At 31.9% G+C, this 15,719-nt stretch overlaps 1 protein-coding gene across 1 annotated transcript in view; it reads left to right on the plus strand.

The window, feature by feature from the left end:
- The window catches only part of LOC131852852 (high affinity cAMP-specific and IBMX-insensitive 3',5'-cyclic phosphodiesterase 8-like), a 96,391-nt gene extending 81,963 nt beyond the window's left edge, over positions 1-14,428 (plus strand). The window contains exons 7-18 of the mRNA XM_059203590.1: positions 3,457-3,624; positions 4,143-4,345; positions 4,770-4,953; positions 5,387-5,563; positions 6,734-6,766; positions 8,561-8,650; positions 8,901-9,152; positions 9,931-10,147; positions 10,985-11,166; positions 11,627-11,760; positions 12,451-12,605; positions 13,236-14,428. Coding sequence (XP_059059573.1) covers positions 3,457-3,624; positions 4,143-4,345; positions 4,770-4,953; positions 5,387-5,563; positions 6,734-6,766; positions 8,561-8,650; positions 8,901-9,152; positions 9,931-10,147; positions 10,985-11,166; positions 11,627-11,760; positions 12,451-12,605; positions 13,236-13,408 — 1,968 coding nt within the window. The 3' untranslated portion in view covers positions 13,409-14,428. The remainder of the gene's footprint in view (positions 1-3,456; positions 3,625-4,142; positions 4,346-4,769; positions 4,954-5,386; positions 5,564-6,733; positions 6,767-8,560; positions 8,651-8,900; positions 9,153-9,930; positions 10,148-10,984; positions 11,167-11,626; positions 11,761-12,450; positions 12,606-13,235) is intronic.
- The last annotated feature ends 1,291 nt before the right edge of the window (positions 14,429-15,719 follow it).

Below are 15,719 nucleotides of genomic sequence, written 5' to 3' on the forward strand. Positions count from 1 at the left end.
ACCAATATTATATTATAATTGCGAAAGTTTGTCTGTCTACTAGTCTGACTGTTCGTTACCTTTTCACAACTAAGCAAGATAATGGATCGTTATAATAATTTTAAAAATTTGGTATAATGATAGATTTTGTCATGAAGACGGACATAGGATATTCTTTATCTCAAAAAAAGAACTAAATCGCAGGAAACGCTTGTTTTTGGTCATAAATACAAAATACAAAAAATTATGAAACTTATCTCACTGGTTTAATCACACAGAAGTTATGATATTATAAAACTTATTGCTGATATAAATGCGGCAATGGCGTAATAAATCTATATACATCTGTATTACTCTATATGTTCTCTATATGGAGCGCTCAATATTGATAACCCTCGAGAAAACATAAAAATAAAAAGGTTTCAGCATATGATGGCACTAAAAGGTAGAACATATGACTCATAGTTATTAAATTTGTGTTAATTTAAAACGAAACTATATACAGCTGGAACTTTGTTAGCTTTCATTAATTTTCATCCACCTAATCCAATAGAAACTTACTTACTTTATAATATGCATTTAACACATATTCTTCTGTGCACCCAAGTGCAAAGATAAAATTAAACTTCTCGTTCGAGCTTGAATTAAAGTTTGAGTAGGATCGTAAAACACAATGTAGGTATCTTCGTTCAATCCTGAGGGAATTTCAAACATAATGATTTTATGTTTGATAGTTGTATGTTGTACTAAAAATATGTTTTCTAATTTACGCTGTAAATTATATTTTTTTTATTAATATCATTAATTGAACTTAACTTATAACAAAATATTATAAAAAACTACATATACAATGAGGCTCGCCTTATTCATTTATAGAAAGATATCCATATAATGTACATTAAAATGTATATTTTGTTATTATTCATTTATAATAAAATAATACCCTTGTACAATTCAAACAACATCACCTAGTCCCAAGTGAAGCAGCGCTTGTGTTATGGGTATCAGGCAACTGATATAAATACTTAAATTTTTGTAAATATCTGGGCGTTTACTACGTATATAATATACGTAGTAAACGAAAATATTCGTATATAATATACGTAGTAATGTAACATACATTGCTGGGAATCGAACCCGCAGCCATTGGAAAGAAAGTGGTATGCTAAACCGCTAGACTACCGAGGCTGTCAATACAAATATTGTATAATTTTTCAAAAATTAAATTATTTAATTATCATTTCTAAGTCTTCAATTTGTATATTGTCATTGAGCTTGAACTATTCGACTTCGAGTGGCCCCATATATATCTTTCACATATACAGAATATCTTTGTATAAATGAAACTGAATCTCTAATATTTTTATTCCATGCAATAATAAATAAAATATATAATACGTTACGCACTAACGGGTAACATACAAATTATTAGGTTTTATTCCGAAAAAAATCTGTTCTATCTATAATAAAGAGAGTCATCGAATTTGGAATCACCTTCTGAAATAAGTCACCGTCTTAAGTAATTTAAAAAATAACTTTTTATTTCACAGTAAGAAAACTCATCTAATCGTTACAAAATCTGCATAAGAACAAGAGATAAAATTATATTGCTCATAACAAGAAAAACCATTTAATTTAGACGAATATACTATCTATTGCATAGCAGACATACAACCTGGAAACAAATACACGTAAAATATTATTCAATATTTCCATTATATTTTTTATTTTATTTTGTTCTCTATATATTACTTTCGAACTGCTCTGAATTCCCCCGGATAGAATTTATTTAATATTGGAATGTATTATGTATACAATACATAATCCCCATAAAACGTATCTAAACAAAGAAAAAATGCGGAAAAATAGACTGACTCTTATACTGGTGAGTATATTAGCCTGGTCTAGATTAAATATTATAATTTTGGCCTGACTGACTATGCTATTACTAAGAATCAGTAAACTAAGTAAACAGCAACCGTAATAAATTATTAATGATTTGAGTATAATATAAGTATTACCATAAAATATATTAACGATACAACGCTTGTGTACCTGGGCAGATGAAATAGGATATGTGTGGAAAAGTCGTGAGTTGAAATGAGATGGGATCGAAACTTAATTACAGGGATGGCGGTTCTGAATAGCAAACCTCTCACTGATATACTCATCTACTTTGATATGTATATGCTGGGAATAACTTTAATTATCATACACATATGCTACGACAAATTATATCGAAAGGTAGCGAGTTCAAATAAAATGTAATAACAAAAAGAATTATGTTTTATTTATGACTTATATTTTGAAGATGGAAACATGGGACATATAATATTATATATTATATGTCCCGGTAGCGGTTTAGTACACCGCCTTACTTCCGATGGTCGCGGGTACGATTCCTCGCACTAACATTTGTATTCATAAGTATGATTGTTTGTATCGGTCAGGGTGTTTTCTATGTATGTTATGTACTAGCTTTGCCCGCGAATTAGCTCGCGCAGCGCACGCAACGGAAGCCTTCAAATATGAATATTTTCCCCGTTTTTGTAACATTATACACTGATGCTTTGCTTCTATTGGTCGTAGAGTAATATTATATAGCTTAAATCCTTCCTCGTCAAATGGACTGTCCAACACAAAAAAATTGTTTTATTATTAGAAGCAGTAGTTCCTGAGATTAACGCGTTCAAAAATACTCTTCAGCTTTATAATATTAGTATAGTATACATGTATATAATAATGAACTGAATCTAATCTGGCTGGCGGTGGTAGGCTCATCCCCTGCCACTTTGGAATCAAATACCGACTGTGGAATGTGGGCATGTCAAGCATACGTGTATGAATGTGACCGATGTATATTTATCAGGAATTGTTTAACTACAAACGTACTAATAGGTATATATTATAGTTTGATACACAAAACCTGGTTGATCAAATCACGCCTTGTCTGTTGTGTATGTGGTACATACAAGTATGTATATATACTAATACATTTTGTTTTTATTTCTGTCAAGAGATGGCTTAGTTCATTTTTAGACTGCGCTATATTGAACTTGCTAAATTAAGTATAATTTAGTTTTCACTTTGTTTGATTAAAGGTTTTAGCAATATACCTTTTGGTTTATTTTTTTTTATTTATTCCGGAATGTATTTGTGATTTTGAATCAGAGGCGAGAGTACACGCATAAAATAATTGCTGTTACGCGCGACGTCTTATTTTTTAGATAAAAGATTACCTATATACGTCTTTTAGATATCGCAGTCGTTCAGTGGTAACTAACAGTTACTAATTATAAGAATAAGAACTATAATTTAATGCAATCAAAATTAACAACGGTTGTATACAATTACATAAATTATTAACTATGTACAATAAAAAACTAATTTTATAGAATTTATAACATAAATACGGTTGCAAATATAAAAAAACATCACCGGAGCCAAAAATGTTTACTTTGTTTTTATTTTTGCCAGGTAATGGTGGAGACACTGGGTGCTACAGCATGGTGCGCAGAGGTACTTCAAGCTCGGTCAGCGGCCGCGGTGGCGCGAGCGCAAATCGGCGCAGTCGCAGCCCTGGCCGCCGCCGCTGACCGTTCAAGGGACCTCGTTGCAGTTACTGATGACCAACATAGGATACTTGTTAGTATAAAAAAATATTTTTAACAATTTTTTCGTTAGTATATATTCTCGAGTACCCCAAAGTAAATCTATCTCTATATGCGCTTCTAAAAAACCGCATCATAAAGCACGTCAAATTTATAACACCCCTTTTTTAATCTGGCGCTAAGTTTACTTTAATTTTTTCTTCTAGTTGTAATTCTTCTTCCACTAAAAAGTTACATTTTCTGGGAGTAACATACACAGTAAAATATAACCCGCATTATACTTAAAAATAAAACTTTCAATTTAATTACAGCCTTACGAGGCCGAATCCGGGCGTTTTTCTAATATTATAACAAGAAAATTTTGTGTTGGTGCAGGAATATTTATAACTCCGTCATGCAAAACCTACTAGATGGATTTAAATGAAATTTGGACACACATAGATCATATCCTAGGTTCACACTCATAAAACTGTTTAAACGAATTCACACTAATAATGGCGTAAAATGCAGTTTATCCCTTTGCACATAAAATATGTTTTACTCTTTTTTTAGCTCACTAACAAATCCTGGTGCCGGGTACTTGGTTGGCGAGTTGAGGAAAGTCCTCGACCATTTTCCGACACCGCAGGAGGTGAAGCTCTGCGTTTAGCCACAAGCGGGGCACGGGACTTCGAGGCCCCAGTAACGCTCCGCAGAAAAGCAGCACCTGATCCCATACTGCTACCATGTAGAGGGGCTACAGTTGCTTTAACTAAGTAATTTTTCTTTTACTGTTATTATTATACATCAAAGAACTAATCTACTAATATTATAAAGAGGACAAATTACATTTTTTATACTTTTTCTTTATTAGCGTAAGTGTCATGACCACAATTAACAATTTTAAATGTGAATGTTTTTCTTCTGTTATACTTTTTTGAACTTCGTTTTTCAGTATTAAGGTATTTGAACTTAATTTATATTTTTTATATCTACGACAAAAGTCATAATTAAAGCCAAATTGTTATCGATATTTCAAAAACAAACCTGCAATTTACTGTTTTTAAACTATTTCGTTTTTAAACTGTTTATTTTAGTTCTCATGTGTTCGGGCTGTGTGTGTGTGTGTGTGTGTATTTAGTCTATTCTAACTAATGTTCTGCTCTCCATGGTCTATCAACCCAATATATCCACTTTCAGGAGTACATCTCACGTAGTTTTCGTATGTGAGCCAACTAATGTGGTGGACGGTGAACGCGGACGAGGGTCCCTCCACTCCATCCGGCGAGGTTCCCTGGACGTGCGCTCTGTTGCGTCCGATGGCCTGCGACGTACTTCCTTAGCCAAGTTGCAAGGACTACCATTAGAAGCTCCCATCACTAAGGTAAACTTGTTTTGTTAAATACTAGCGTCGCGCACCGGCTTCACTAGAATAATAATAATAATTTATTTATTTCTCGTCACATACATCATACATGTTAACATATACATGTAGTAATTTTGATAATACAATGCATAAATTTATTATTACAATCAAATATTTGAATATTTGAATCACATCATGTATTATCATCTTTTCTGATCATGTATAACAACTCGTCGAAAAAAACCTTACAATATGCACTTGTAAAAAATTAAAGAAATCAGACAGCCATGCAGTTTATTGGAGATAATTTTCAAAATAATATCTGCGTTTAATGTTAATAAACAAATTGTGGTTTTTATCTTTGTGCATTCAATTTCATATTATTTACTGACTGTTAGGAAATTTCAAACATATATATTAGTTATTTAATAGTTTTTTAATATTATTTCAGGTGATTACGCTCCTGTCAGCGGCAACCGAGGGCGCTCCGCCATCCACGGTGGCATGCATAGAGAGAGCAGTGGACATGCTTCGAACGTCAGAACTGTACTCCCCACAAATGAAGGATGAACCTAAACTCAGGGTCGAAGATCCTATCGCCACTGATCTTATTGGAGCACTTTTATCGGTGAGTTATTCAATTCTATAGATAATAGGTATATGTTATGATGCCATTTTGTATAAAACAATCGTGTCTCTTGTGTGAATTATTGTAACGTGATACTAAAATATAAACTAATATTATGTACATACTGTAATGACTTAACACAGTCCTACAATTACGTATTTGTCCATTCTACTGTTCTAAATTCAATATATGAAATGCACCCATATAATGCTATATAATCAATTTAACTATTGAAAGTTTCTATATAAACTATACCTATATAGAATATAAATATATATATAAATACCAAAACAATTCTAATATATTTAAAATAATGTACATATTTTATCCATTTAATTTTGTTATATTGTTATTTATAGTTTTGTAAGTCTATTTATAAATAAGTAGAATTATTTATGCATGCGTTTTATCAAAATGATTATTATTAATCTGGCATTAGCCAAGAACAAACAATCACATATCTTTTATTTAATTTTTCATAATTATATGAGGTATATAGTAGAAATATGATCCGGCTATCTATGTATGTAATTTATTTATATTGTCTTTCTATATCATAAAAAATGTGTTGTTCTCCGCGTTAACGTTGCTACCATATAATAATAATACAGCAAATTAAAGCCGATAGTACCAAAGATACCTAGTAATGATGAAATAATATTATTAAAGTTCACAACAACATAAGTTAAATATATAATATTTAATTTTCTATTATTCAACTAACTTTGAGTACCTATTCTATGATTACGTACTACCTCAATCAATCGATTTTGAAATATATCATTCATTTATTATTTAAAAATAGACTGTTTGTGTTTATGCCATGTAGTGGCTTTTAGATACACCCAAAGGCACTTTTGAAAGGTAATACTATAAGTACCCTTAATATGGGTTAGAAAGATATGTGGATATTGTATTGTTCGCTTCAAAGGATTATATTACATAACAACAAAATTATAAGTAAGAAATCACACAGAGAAAATATTGCTGTTATCGTTAAAAGCAACCAATGTAGGTATAGAAATGAACATTGTGAAACAAATTATTAATAATATAAAAAGGGATGGAAGGATAAATAGTAATATTATTGTTATAATACTCAGCATCATTAAATTAAGTATTATACTAACATAATATTTATTTGTTTACGATCCGGTTCTACTGGGGAAGCGAGAGCAAGCGAACACAAACCTTTTTTATATGGTAGGAAGTTTGAAAATGGAAACTGTCTTATCTGTCTTCAAAACTCTCACTAGATCGTGACGTCTTTAGATCACTTGTAGAGGGTTACATAATGAGAGATACGGAATATTCTACTTACTTAAAAAAAATACGATTTATATCCCAGAGTACTCATCAAAATTTATATTTAATAGAACTGTGTCTATTTGTAGGCATAAATTACCTGACATATTTAAATAATATTTTTGTTACTCATATTTATAAGTAACAAATACTTATAATCAGCGTCACAAAATCAGTTACAATCAAAGATTTTAACTACTGTTTTTTTTTTAATTTGAATCGTATATTACTGTAACAACAATTAACAATTTGTATTTTTTTATCCAAAAAATATATTCCGTTGCTCTCATTAACATTAGACCCCTACGGTCTGTGCTATTACTTAAAATGAATCTATGAAACGCAAAAATACTGTCTCTATTCTAATAGGCGACAAATGTCTCGCAGATTCAGGTGGAATCTGCCTGCGAAAAATGCACATTTTAGTATTTTGTTAGAAAAACAGACTGACGAAAACTGCGTCTTTGTTATAAAATAAATTTATTTATTTTATTTCAACTTCATATTATAACAATAATGGTCTATATTATGTATATACCTTAAAGACTAACATGTGTAGAAAAAAAGCTAACATAATCTGATTGATATAGGAAACATCCTCTGTAACTGTGTTTAATCCCGTTGCTGTAATTAACCACAAGAGTTTCAATTAGTGTAATACGAGCATGATTTAATCTGCAATTTATATAATTAACTAGCTGTGCCCGCAATTTCGTACCTGTACTCCAAATAATAATGGTTTAGAACTTTTTGTTTTATAACTGATTTGTATGAAACGAACACTAATTTTAAATAGTTTATTTATCACAATATGTTAGTAAAAAACGCATCCAAACGTTTAAGACGTTTCTCAGATTAGCCCGGACAAACACACAGGACAAAACTTCTAATATTCATTGATTTTTAAAGCTTTATAAATAAATAAATTATGGTACAAAAGGCGCACTTAGTTCTCTAGGTATTCTCCACCATTTTGTGTTCTATTAAATTTATAAAATCCCACAATAATATTTTTTCTCATATACCTTCCATATATAGACGATAAGTAACATTTTGATCATATGTAAAGATGTAATATATCCAGCGAAACATTTGTCGCCATATGAATAGCAAGCTTATATAGATATTTCACTTTGTTAGCAACAACTTGCTGAATGTAATTAATTTATTTTATAGATAGTTTAATATATTCTGTCTCGCTTACTAAACTTAATAAGCTTAACTAAACTTTCGTGCACGGGTCTCGTTTAACACTACATGTGAATAACAAGTATTTAAATACGTTGAGCAGTACCTACGTTAAGCACAAAGACGCCCCTAGGTTATTATTTAATTTCAGCTTTCTAGACAACTTTATAGTGTTGTATTAACTTATGTTATTTTTTTTTAGTTCATTCAAAATCGCTATTTAATAATGAGGTAAATTATTGTCATTAAAATATAATATAAATATTTTCAAATGACTTCTAAAAAGAGAAGAGAATCAATTAAATCAGGAATTATTATTATTTTTTGTTTAATTTACGAGCTATGTACTTAGCTAAAATTGTATAATTTGTTCTTAAATATCTCGAATGTTTTTGAACATTGAACAACAAATTAATACCGTATTGTACATTTTTGGTAACAATGTGCAGTATGCTAAAATTATATTCTATTATACATCTAATAGAACTCTTTTCAATATTACAGCAAGGACCTACAAACATAATCTCATCGCGGCGAAGCAGCAATGACTCCACTGTGATCAGACAGACCAATAGGACCAACATTAAACATAAGGTATGTATGTATATTTTTTTATTGTAATATTAGCTATAACATTTTTAATCTAACTTCAATACTTAGACCAAGAAAATTTGATAGATATATATTTTGTAGGAAAATACTCTTTCTTATTCTTGAAGAAAATACATACGTAGCAGAATAAACACTTTATCAATATTCAGTCTTGAAAAGTAGGTATTTATTCAAAATCAAGTGGATCCCTGAAGAAAAAAAGCGTTAAATATACCTATTCGTTTTATTTCAGACTTCAGGCCAACTCCGTGAACTTCTCGATACAGCACTTTGTTGGGACTTCGAGATTTTCCGACTGGAGGATATAACCCGAGGCAGACCTCTGACCCACCTCGGTCTTACCCTCATGGGCCAACGGTTCGATTTGTGTGGAACTCTCGAATGTGATGAACGAACATTGGCTAATTGGTTGACCACAATAGAGACCAACTACCGCCCAAAGAACAGCTACCATAACTCCACACATGCAGCTGATGTACTGCAGGTCAGATTATGTTCATATATGTTTTAATATCACTATTATAAAATATGTCTTCCATTTGGAAAGCATTCGGAATACTTAAATAATTAATTCCGTATCTAACATCTCATCTTGAATCTTGAAAGAATTTTTCAATGTAACACTGAATCGATATAAATTTGAAGACAATTTGTATTAGTTCAGCGTTAGGTTGAATAAATATTTTAAGATCCTTTTAAAACCTAATTCAATATTTAAGATTGAATTAGGTCTTAAAAGGATAAAAAGGAGTAAATGTTTTAGTCAGACCCTTACTCACACACACACACACACACACACAAAATCTTTATAATGCCCTTTTTATTTGTATTTCTCATAAAATTTACTCACACACACACACACACACACACACACACACACACACTATGTGAAGACTGAGCTAGGTACACAAGTTTCATGAGCTATAATTGCAGGCTCTTGTTAAAAAAGTATTCCTCCGACACATTTAAATGAAATTCTCATTTTAAAATGCCAAAAGAACTTTATATTAAAGAAAACTCTTGCTTGTGCTGCAGACTCTATAATCTAAAACTGTCCAAGAGATGGTAGTTTTGAGAGGCGATCTGTTCAATATCTATCGGCCTGTGTGTTTTTTAGAAATAGTATCCATGTATTTACAACAAAAAAATATCTATGTACTTCTATCAGTTTTCTAGTACCAATAACACAAGCTCTACTTAGCTTCGGATTAGATACCGCTGTGTAAATTATCCTGAAATATTATTATGATAACTGTATACAGGCTGTGGCATTCTTCTTGGAGAAAGAGCGTCTGAAGTGCTTGCTGGAGCCGCTGGAGGCGGCTGCGGCGCTGGTGGCGGCGGCGGCGCACGACGTCGACCACCCGGGCACCTCCTCCGCGTTCCTGTGCAACTCGCTCGACCCACTCGCTATACTCTACAACGATGTCAGCGTCCTCGAGTCGCACCATGCCGCTCTCACCTTCAAGCTTACCCTCAGTAAGTGCCACCGTTATGGGAATATTCTGTACAATTTGGAGTTATGAAAAATAAACTCTGAATTTTGCTGAGTTGTGGTCCATATTTAAATTCTATTCTATGCCACTCCATTTCATTCCACTCCACTCCTTTCCATTCCTTTCTCTTTTCTCGTATCTTCTCTTCTTTTCTATCCTATTTTTTATATTCATATGTCTTCCATGTGATGCAATCAATCTTCACATTTATTTTCTTTAGAAAGGGTACTAAGCAGAAAGGCACTACAATACACACTTTTGCATTTTAAAATATTAGTATGGATGACTTTGTCTTGACCTCAACTCATATCCAATTATCTACATCAAAATAAGGAAATCCAGTTAAGCCTAATTAATTCAGTTGTTTACAAATATTGGATCTTATCTATGGCTTATCGAAACCGAGAACTTACCTTATCAGCTAGTTTTGAACCAAATATGCAAATGTACCATCAGTGCATTTGTTAAATATTATAGCGACCCGTCCTATGTTCTCTTAAAAGTAAAAGTAAAATTAAATTCTATAAAACAACCCTGAAATATAACTAGACAACTATATATTTTTTTATTGTTTTTTACTTAACAAATTTAAAGTATAAGCAAAAAATACATATAAATAGTTCGATATATGAACACCATCAAACCAAAGTTCCGCTTTCAATTAACATCGTGTGAGTTTCTGATACTGCAACACATTTATTACTGTGTTGACATAAAAATGTTTGTCTTTGTAACTAATTTTTATGTAATATTCCAACCTTCGAAATTCAAACTGATTCATGTCTCGTGCTGATTTCATTCTAAATTTAAATTCTTACAGGTGACGACCGCGTAAACATATTCAAGAATCTCGACCGCGAAATGTTTAAGACGATGCGGCACAACGTAATCGACATGATCCTCGCCACCGAAATGACGAAACATTACGAGCATCTCGCCAAGTTCGTCAACGTTTTCTACGCCACCAGCGGAGGCAGCAAAGAAGACGGCCTGCAGACTGATGTGAGTAAGACTGACGTACGTATAACAAAGCAAAATTTATTACAAAATTTAATTATATACCTACTTTGCATAATTGGCCAATATTATAATCCTTTTCTATATATAAAACATAAATATATTTTAGTCAAATAAAACAGCTTTTTAAAACCTTAGAACAATATGGATATAGAATAATTCATTCTCCTGCGCTAACAGTAGTACTGGCGAGATATAAATGAAAGTAATAGAATTAACATGAAGTCAGGTTAGTTAGCCTATCGAGACGAATACACCAAGAATTTAACACGATGGTTTCTATAACAGAGATTTTCTTTCTTAAAGATTCACTTAACCTGGTAGATTATTAGCAATGGTGCCATAGTTCTCCTTACTACCAATCATTTCATATGTAGTATGTTAGTATTTATTTCTAATGTATATATTACATTCTAAACCTATTCTCAATATAATTTTGTTCCAGGAACCTTTATCTCTAGATACAACAGCGCTGTCATTGCCGGAGAATCTGGTGTTAGTAAAAAGGATGATGATCAAATGCGCTGACGTCTCGAATGCTTCTAGGCCACAAAAATTCGCATTCGAATGGGCAAAGAGGTAAGTTTTAGTACAAACATCTACTCCGTACTCCGGCTTTATAAGTGTAGGTAGGTATCTTAAGTATTTCAAAATTTAATATTATATTATTCTATTCGAATTTAAATATAGATTTAACTACAATCGAATTTATAGATTTATAATAAATACTCTTTTATAGTAAGAGGTACCTACTATTTCTTTTAATTCGAACTACTGAAGCTATTTAGTTAGCATATAAAATTTTAAAATCTGTAATTTTTTTTAAAAATCTAATATTCATATGCAATTTTTAATAACTTAAAAAAAATTACAATTTAAAAAAACAATTGTTTTTTAAATTGTAAAAAAACTTATGGAAAATTTTAAGAGAAAAGTCGAGTATTCTATAAATTTGGAATAAACTAGCTTGCGGCTCACCTGATGGTGATTACCATTTTTGTTAAGATTTCTAAATGCATTGCCGGCCGTTTAGTAAGAAATAAGCTCTTTTTTAAAGGATTCAATGTTGTATCGGAAATACCATTGCAAGAATATAATTCCATAATGTGGTTGTGCGTGGCAAAATGTTTTTAGAAAAACGCAAGGTGGAAGACCGCCATTCATCCAGGTTAGGATCGTATTTTAGTTTCTAGCGATAAGATATAGTTAGTGAAATGAGGTAAAGTAATTATTGACTATATATATATATATGTGTGTATACTATGACAGGATTGCGGATGAATACTTTCTACAAACGGACGAGGAGAAGGCCAAGGACTTGCCGGTCGTGATGCCGATGTTCGACCGCGCCACGTGCTCCATTCCGCGCTCGCAGCTCGGCTTCATAGACTATATCATCATTAACATGATGGAGGCATGGGCTGGTAAATAATATTATTTGTTTATTATTTATTATCCAGTAGTTTATATATATTCAAATTTTGCGTTACTATTGTTGTTTGAGATAGATGTCTATGTTTAATATGATCCATCTTTGAGCTCAATGAATATATCGACTTAAAGTTACATAACTTTTAAGTCGATATCCCAAAATCACATGATTACGACTGTTATCCCAGTTTGTATATGGGGCGACTCTACCAGCGTTTCACCACAGATAACATAATATTACATAGTTTCACGTAGTAATTTTTAGGTTAGTGTTTTCTTCAGCAGAATGTAAGTCAAAAACATAAATTCGATTAATAATTAATATATAATATATATTAATATAAAATATCCTATATTACTTAAAATTAATCTTATATATAATATTCTCGTGTCACAGTTTTCGTTCCCATACTCCTCCGTAACTTGATCGATTCTCATGAAATTTTGTGAGCGTATTGAGTAGGTCTGAGAATCGGCCAACATCTATTTTTCATCCCCCTAAATGTTAGGGGTAGTCCACCCCTTTTTTTTTTTTAAGGCAAAACAACGTTTGCCGGGACAGCTAGTATAGTATATTAACAAGCATGCGCTATATTTAAAACCATCCCTATATTCTTCCACAGCATTCATTGACATGCCGGAGTTGGTGAACCACGCGCGCAGCAACCACCAGCGCTGGCGGGAACTAGACGAGGCCGGCGTCACCACCATAGCAGAGGTGATGCGAGCACAGCGACAGTATGCTCTGCAGGCACCACCTAACAATACCACCACCCAGCCCACTGCCGAGGAGTAAGACAGCATACAGACAAGTAGAGACATGTCGGTAACATCTATAAAGCACGTATATCATAGTATAAAAAAATATACAATGTGCCATAGAAAATATCAGTAATGCCCACTGATATTTTGCTTAATATCAGTGATTAAACATCATATGTGTCGGTAACATCTATAAAACACCCGAGAATATGCCATAGTAAATATCAGTAATGACCACTAATATTTTACTAGGACTTTGTCAGAACTGGAATAGAAGATCTATTGGAATAGATCTTATTAATAGGACAATGTGATTGTAATTAAAATAATTTGTATCGGTTTCTGCTGATGTCGAGTGGATATGGAGCACAAAAGAGATAATAAACCTAGGCATATGCGTAACCAGAGATCAAGAGCGGATATCTGCTCTTCTCTAAAAATTCTGATTTGACTGAATTGAATGCATTAAAGTTTGAAAAACACTGCGAGGTCGAGAAACTGGTTTTACGTGGGTTCTGGACGGGGGGGAGGGGCCCGAGCCAGAATTTGGGTACATCTAAAACGTAAACGCACTAGAAGTAAACCTAGTAAAACTTTAACCATTAGCTATATCTAATGGTTAAATTTGAAGATCATTCTGAACCAATCTGACTTAAAACTTGGACCTGCAGAGGTCATCTGAAGCCTCATTTCTTCGCCAAAACTATATTTGAAAATTAAGCTTTACTATATTAATCATGTATGTATGTATCTTTTTAAAAAACCTTTCTGATATTCATGGTACTTGTTTAATACTTTGTAAAAATTTAACACACCTAATTACTATCCATTAAGTTAAATATGGACCATAGGTTAATTAGTATAATCGAGCAGTTAAATGAGGCGAAAAAAAATTATAAAAATGTTTGTCCATTGACTATCCTAATAGCATTGCTAAATAATTATTATTTGATTGGGGACACTCGATCTATGAAATGTTAAGTAGATATAGAAATTGTTAAACGTGTCTATAAATTTATTTTCAAATTGGTTCATATAATAGATAGATATACATATATATATTTTGTTAAATGTAATTAATTTTAATCAATCTATGTGTAATTCAGAATTGTGGAAAGTCAGACTTTTAGTATATATATTCTGCCATCAATTAGTCAGGAAAATTATGTTGAAGTAATAAGAAGCAGGAAGGACCGAATAATTTGTATGTGTAACATCGCTATTACACTAAAAAACATTAAGTATAAACTAAAAAAATATATAAATTCAGACCAAGTTTTATACATGTTGTAAAACACAATTTTTGTACGCAAAAATGTATTTACAGTAAAATATTTGCGACACGTTTCCTATTATAGTGTAAACGCGGTGTAATTTATAAGAAAATACCATATAAAGAGCGATGTCTCTAAAAATACCTTAAATATATGTACATGTGCTGCCAAAACCTAGAAGTGTATTCTACTAATTTTATATAGATAATATCGAAACTCTAGGAATTCCTAAATTAAATGACGACTTAACGGAGAATGGTTTTAGCCTATAAATATTCACAGTAGCATTCCCGTCACAAAGTATAATGTAACCATGGTGTTCTTCGTGTTTACAAATAAAAAAAACAGTTAGTACCTTTAACAAAACTTTTACTTAGACTGCTGATATACAGTCGGTTAGTCGTCCGGTGTGTAGTAACCAAATGAGTTAATCGGAGTTTATTAACACCTTAAACTTAATTGAGCAACCTAATAACTGACAGAATTATATGTATGACAGAATTGTATATATATAGCAGCATGTACCTAATATAGTACCATGTATAATCAGACGAGTGCCTCAAACTATTGACGATATTAAATCAATAGTTTGAAAGCTACACGAGAAAAACTACAGGAACACTGCGAATATATCAGTAATTTTCAAATAGTTAAGTACCTACTCTTTGTAAGGAGTTAAAATGACCATAAAACAATCGTATTCTATGTATTTTATATGATCCTAACAATAACATTCTTATACCAATGTTTGTATCAATTAAACTATTTGTATGTACTTTACATTTATATTTAACTCCACCAATCTAAATAAGTGAAACATCTTTCAAGAATCTAGTGCCTGTCTCTCAGTGTGTCAAACTGAATTAAGCAAAGATTGGATCAATCTGAAGGTCAAGTAGATAAAATAATTACGAAAATGGAAGTCAGATGTATCTATATTAAACCTTTGGATATAACGTCAAGTCTGAAACGGAACACTGGCACGAAAGCCTAAAAAAACGTGTCCGAAAATACGCTTATTTTATACTTATTATAACCGTAATCATGAATATATCATTGTATCGTAATTGT

The sequence above is a fragment of the Achroia grisella genome, unplaced genomic scaffold (genome assembly GCF_030625045.1).
Source record: "Achroia grisella isolate CSIRO2021 unplaced genomic scaffold, CSIRO_AGI_Agris_v1 utg869, whole genome shotgun sequence".
In the NCBI taxonomy this organism is placed as follows: Eukaryota; Metazoa; Arthropoda; class Insecta; order Lepidoptera; family Pyralidae; genus Achroia; species Achroia grisella.